Source organism: Mandrillus leucophaeus, unplaced genomic scaffold (genome assembly GCF_000951045.1).
Source record: "Mandrillus leucophaeus isolate KB7577 unplaced genomic scaffold, Mleu.le_1.0 Scaffold80, whole genome shotgun sequence".
Lineage (NCBI taxonomy): Eukaryota > Metazoa > Chordata > Mammalia > Primates > Cercopithecidae > Mandrillus > Mandrillus leucophaeus.
The window spans coordinates 4,671,443-4,678,079 of NW_012108697.1; the positions used below are offsets into that span (position 1 = coordinate 4,671,443).

The 6,637-nt window shown below is 50.5% G+C and overlaps 1 protein-coding gene across 1 annotated transcript in view; it reads right to left on the reverse strand.

Annotated features, from left to right (window-relative positions):
- Positions 1-4,832: 4,832 nt before the first annotated feature.
- The window catches only part of ADRA2A (adrenoceptor alpha 2A), a 17,285-nt gene continuing 15,480 nt past the window's right edge, over positions 4,833-6,637 (reverse strand). Inside the window, exon 6 of the mRNA XM_011967569.1 lies at positions 4,833-6,633. Coding sequence (XP_011822959.1) covers positions 6,355-6,633 — 279 coding nt within the window. The 3' untranslated portion in view covers positions 4,833-6,354. The remainder of the gene's footprint in view (positions 6,634-6,637) is intronic.

Sequence of the window (6,637 nt, forward strand, 5' to 3'; positions counted from 1 at the left end):
CCCCTTACTCTTTCTTCTGTGCTGAGTTCTGCCTAAGGGCAGCCACCAGCAGATCAGGGTGTGGGAGTGAGAGTGGAGAATGTGCTGATTCTCCCTGCTCTCTCCCTGTCTGGATACAGCTTAGCAATGGCTGCAGGGGTCCTCTGCCAGCAGTGCCTGCCAGGCATCCTTCCCCAAAGTCCCAGTTCCAATAGCGTGGGTAGCACCTCGCCCCTTCTGAAGGTGCTGACAGCTTCCCACTGTGCATGTCCCAGGGCCCTTGTAAGTTTCTCTTAACCCTGCTTGTACCTTGCAAATAGTCCATTTTCAATTCCCCTTCTCTCATCCCTTCACAGGGTGCCATCTTGTTTTTCTCAGGTACAGATTTTAAAGAGGTCTCAAGTCCCTGCCCTTGAAAAACTTGGGGACAACATTAACAGACTCTCACTCTTGCCTCCCATCCCCTCCAGAATTCTCTGTAGTCAGATAAACTGCCCCTTCCATGGAGAACAGGACAGCCTGGAGGCTACAGAATACGCCTGCCAGAGAAGCAGTGTTGCCTGCCCCAGAATGTGCGCGTTGCATCATCCCATCCTCCTCCTAGCTTGGCTTCATTGCCCTAGAAGGGGAGTGGCATTCCACCTCGGGGGAGCAGCCTCGCAGGCAGGGAGGGGCCAACTGACATGACAACCAGTGAGACACACCACACTCCCCTTTAATTTCCTTTGTGACCTCTTCCCCTGGTGCATACATGTATACCCTCACATGTCAGGCCCAGGTGAGCAAAGTGGTCCTCAGTGTCCATTGGTGCCTGTTTACACACACACAGACACATATACACACACACCCATAGACACTCACATGTTACACACACATATACATAGGCTTAGCTTATGTTTGGAAAACACACCAAACCCTCACTTCTACCCCAGCCTCCATGAGGCCAATGGCCCTTAGTGCCAGCTGTCCCTACAGAGAGCACATGGGTTGGCCCTTCCCAGTGTGCCTCACCTATGGCCTGGACAAAAGGAGAGAGCAGACCCGCATTTCACAGAATTATAAAATGGATCAGCAGAAAAGCCCCATGAGATCCCTTAACCCAGTGTTACTCAACAAGTGTTCCAGCAAACATGATTCACTGAGATGCTCTGTTAAAAAAAAAAAAAAAGAAATTCCACAGTCCAGGGAGTTTGGGAATCAGCACACCATGTCATCCTCTCTCAGACAATCACAAACCACACAGGCACATCAAAGTCTCTGAGAGATCCTGAAGGAGAGGATTAAAGATACCTATTAAAGACTGCTTACCCCAGCATTTCACCAGATAGGTGGCAGACAGGGAAGAGATGATACAGAGGTGATAGACAGTAGAGACAGATAGAATGATAATGTCGATAGATAATGTAGATATTATAGATAGATTTTGTAGTTAAATTAACTGCACAGAACACACTTTTAAATAATATTAGACCAACCACTTGCATTTCACAAATGAAGAAGCAGGGACTCAGAGAGGGATTTGCTCAAGATCACATCACTGGTAAAAGACAAAACTGGGCCTAGAACCCAGGCCTCCTAATCCTCAATCTAGGCTGTTTCCAACAGGCCCTGTTCTCTTTTTTTGTATTTAACTAACTCTAAGCCCCAGGATTTCTGGTAATCAAATAGATCAATGTTATTTCCAAAACAAATCCGAGTGTCAGTGATTTTGCTCCGTGACTTGACGTGGTCTCCCTCTCCGGCGTGCCCTTTGCTGAGGAAGGTGTCCCGTTCTGCACCCCGGACTCTCAGGCCCACTGTGAGGGGTGGCAGGGCCCAGGGCAGAGGCCCAAGGGCTAGCCTGGCACTGGGCTCTGGACCTGGGTACCTGGATCCTATTATGCTACTGAGTCAAGGAGGTAGACTTCCTTACGGGTGTCCCCAAATGGGGACAGGACCTTGTCATGCCATCCCCAAGGACAAGGTTGGATGAAAGCTGAGGCCTGACCTGGGCCCAGGTGCCACTGCTCAGGCCTGGCACTGGTCCCACAGGACTCAGCTGCTAGAACCAGAGCTTCCTTCACGGGCTTCCTTCTCAAAGTGTGGGCATCCCAACTCCCACATTCTATGCTCTGAGCTCCCAGCCACAGCCACCTCTCCCCCACCGCTCACTCACAGTACGGATGCCCATTATCTTTGGTGGGCACATGGCATCCTCTCCCCTACTGCCACACTGTCGCTGTGTGTGGCTAATTAGTGATTTTCACAGGCACATCCTGGCTTCCCATGTAGCTCCAAAACTTCCAGAGGGCAGAGGCGGGCCCTCATCTCACTCCACAGGGACAAGCGGTGAGTTTTGCACAGTGCATGCAGGGAAGGAAGAGAACTGCCTTGCAATGCCTAGGATGGTCCATGACACAAAGCAGGCACAGGGGGTCCTCTGGGGTTGATTAGCCACTCACCACATCCCAAAACAAAATAGAATTCATGTTGGGTGTATGTGGCATCAGACGGAGAGTCACAGGGAGGAGTGGGTTCAAGGGCTCCTGGAATGCTACATAACCAACAGCTGTTCTAGGTCCCAGGTCCCTTGATCTGCCAGTCCAAGGTAAGAGTTAAGGATTGATGATGATGCTTCTGGCTCTAAATCTCTGATTTGATTATAGGGTCCTAGACAGGGGAAAGCCTAAGCCATGTTTTCATCATTCTCTCCTCCAGCCTTTTAGCACAGAAGAAATTGAACAAAGCCTTGGGGAGGAGGAGATCGTGCTTGTGCCCAGGCTCAAACGAAGGCACTACCCTTCCCCCAACCCAGTGCACTTGCAGGAGTAAATCTAGCAAGACGCACTTCAGACCCAAAAGCCAATGGCTTTCGATATCCCAACCAAAGTTACATAAAACAGGAGATTCAGCCACGAAGACAGACCCTCTTGGCCCAGATACTCGGGAACAGATACGATGCACAGGAAAATGTGGGGGTTAGAGTCTTATCTCCTGCTCTTTAAGCCAAGATCCCTGCGGGAGCCATTTTGCCTCAATTTCCCTCCCCACCCCACACCTTGCCAGACTGTTGCTTGAGCCCTTTGCAAATGAATAAACAGTGATTCCTATTGTGAACTCAGAAACCCATCCATGACTGGGTTCCAGCCCTCTCTCCCCCACTTTCTGAAGCCTCCATCCACCTCTAAGGCTTCTCTGCTTCTGTAAGGAGGAGGAAGGAGCATGACACCAGAGGCCCCTCCGTGTAGCACCACAGCCCATGCTTCTTCCCTCTCTGGGGGTGGAGGCAAGGCAAACACTTTCCTGGCAGACAGGACAGAGCTGAGAGTCAACAGCAAGCAGTGTTTGTATCTGCTCCTGTGGCTGGGACACACAGCCTGGGGCCTGGGGGCCTGCCAGGCAGGCTATTGTCTGGCACTGTTTGCCTTTGGGGCGATGGGTGCACTGGAGTGAGGAGGGAAAGGAGAGACTGGGGTGAGGGTGGGATGGGGAGCAGGCCACAGAACCAGACCAGGGAGCCAGCCTTGGCGCCACAGGCCAGGAGGCTGGTTTTTGAAGCCTCTGAGCCAGGGTCACTGGAGCCCAGCACCTGGCCACCCTTCTGTCTGCCGGCTCAGAGGATCCAGGTGACAGCAGGAATTCCTCACCCCCTCAGAGCCATGGTCTTCCCTCTCCCAGACCCCTCAGTGCCCAGATCATTTCTCAGGGCTCTCCACCCTCCCACTGCTGCATACACAGACACCCTCTCCTGCACCAGAGAAGCAAAGGAAGATGAGGAGATGCTGCATGTACGGCCCAGAGGGTGCAAAGGACCTGCTTCCGGGGGGGCGTCCAAAGCTGATCCATACATATTATAGGTGGCTGGGCTCACAAAAGCTGGCCTCCCCCAAAACCACAGCCTGATGCTTGGGTTTGCCCCTCAAACCCCCCTCCTCTATGAGTGGCTATTCATCAGCACTGCATCTGACTATATGCACAGGGCTACTACACATCTCTCAGCTGCTCCCTAACCCAGGCAGCCTGGAGCCAGAGCCCTGCCACCTAGCGCCATGGGATCCTGAGCAAGTCGCTTCCTCTTGAATCTGCATTTGCCCTCTCATCTGTCAGATGAGGGGTTGGACTCCTGGATTGCTAAGGCCCCTTCCAGCTTCAAAGTGCCATAACCATAGTGTGAGGACCATAAGCCCTCCTAGACAGCAGAGCAGACTTTGCTATTACAGCAATGCAACAAGAAGGATGCGTGCCTTCTGGCCAGAGACAATTCAAACCACAAACCACCAACTAATACATGGTTCTATTCAGGTGTTTAGACCATACTTTGTGCATAACCACACTATGGAGTATATGTTACATGTCATATATTACCATGCTTTAAGGTGAGATATACATTTTGGATATATTCCACACTTGGTGCATATACCACACTTTGGAGTAGATACACACTTTGAGGTATATAGACACATTAGGTCATATAGACACTGGGGTATGTATACACCTTGTGTATATTACATACTTGGGATATATCTCACACCTGGTGTAGATAGCACACTGCATAGACACCTCTCCACTGGGAGTGTTCTGAGAAGGGCTAATGCCAAAACTCTGGAAAGGTTCTGGGGTTACGTTCACAGGCCCTAGAACGAGATAAAGTTAGGTACAATGCATTTCCACCGCTTGTTAACCTTGAGCAAGTCACTTGCTCTGAGATTCAGTTTCTTCACCTGAAAAATGGGGATAGTAACAGAACTTACCTCACAGGGTTCTTGAGAAAAGTAAACGAGGCAATGCCTACAACCAGTTCACCACAGTGTCTAGCATGTCAGAAACACTTAGGAAATGGTAGCTTTGTTATTGATCGAACGTTTAAAAAAATGTATAATGTACATTTTTTATTTTTAAAAAATCCACAAAATCAGATGTTCCCAGAGCCTTAAAGCTTTTGAAAACTCAGGTAACAGACAAGAGGACCACTTCATTCATATTTATTTCACATTTGATCTGTAAACTTTTTTATTTAAAAAAAATCCACTGTCATTAGCAACATGTGCTGACATTAGTTTTTCTTTAGTGAAATAAGAGTGCAGGCCTTAAATTGTCTCTGTCTAAAACATGTAGAAACGCAGATGTAAACACAAGGTCTCCGCCCTCCTCCCCTGACTTTGGCAGTTCATCAATGACATGATCTCAACCAGAAAAGCAGGGAGGGGGGAAAGGACCACACTTTGATACCTAACAGCTCTTGGGGCGGGAACTGTACAGTTTGGCAGGCCCATTTGTCTTTTCAAACTGTTTACCTTGGGCAGATTGTATCAGGTTTGCTTCTTCCACGTAATTTCCACTCCTTGGTGTCTAAAAACAGCAGCTAAAAGATTTTCCCGTAGTCAGCACTTTGGGGGCAGGAGGGGCGCACGTACATACAAGATAGAAACATACATATTCTTCTTCAAGCAGTGGCCCTGCAGGGAGAGAGGGAACACTGCAAAGAGAGGTTTTAAAGTGAGTTACTGGGGCGAACAGTGCATCAGAGAATAATGGCTTTATACACAGGGCTGATGTGAGGCAGAAAGGTTCATTTACTTATGTCTTGATCCATCATCATAATATTTACATAGGAAAAGGCAATTATGCTGTTAGGCACAGGAAAAAAAAATGGACAGAAATCTTTTCCCCGTCAGGAAATCTCAAAGCAGGTCCGTGTCAAAGGGACAGTCACCAGTTGCTGGTGAAAAGGACGACATAGAGGGACATCGTAACACCAGAAAGGGCTTGCATTGCAAATGGCGCTTGGCCTGAACCACACAGCTGTGTCTGCCTGGAAGGCATCTCTCCCAAGGCCAGGATTTCACCGTCAAAACCAAGGTCAAGAGATACGGGGTCCCCATGTGTACTATCAAAAATAGTGTATATTTACAGTGTGGAGGGGGTGGTGGGGAGGGCAGGCAGGGCTGCCCTGAGTGGGTTTTAAAAAAGAGAGAGAGAGAGAGCTGGGGATGGAAGGGGAATTAGCCAGGGCTAGGTAATCCTCTAGGTAACCATCCATTAACCTTTCGTGAGCCATGCCCTTGTAGTCCAGTGCTTGCTCTGAAGAGCTGTGAGGGCTATGGGAGGAAGGTGAAAATACCTTCAGGAAGCAATACTGATTGGGGTGGCCCACCAGGAAGATGGCTCCAGGTCAAGAGTGGCCAAACCAACAACTGGGGATGCGTGGGTCTGGCAGCAAGAACGCTTCCCTTGTAGGAGCAGCAGACGCCCGCCCGCAGGAGGCTGCAGAGCCACCGCAGAGGAGGAAACGCAGAGCAGACAGGGCCCGGGTTTCTGAGTGCCCTGGAGCTGAGCACTCCTCGGTGCCTTGCTGCCTGCAGTCGGCGTGAGTCTACGCGGGCGCCGGCGGAAACCTCACACGATCCGCTTCCTGTCCCCGCGGCAGAGGATCTTCTTGAAGGCGCGGCGGAAGTCGTGGTTGAAGATGGTGTAGATGACCGGGTTCAGCGAGCTGTTGCAGTAGCCGAACCAGAAGAAGAACTTGAAGAGCGTGCGCGGCACTGAGCACCCGACGGCTGTGAGCGTGTAGGTGAAGAAGAAGGGGAACCAGCACACCACGAACACTCCGATGACCACGGCCAGCACGAACGTGAAGCGCTTCTCGCGGTTCTGCCGCCCGCGCCAGCGCGACGCCTTG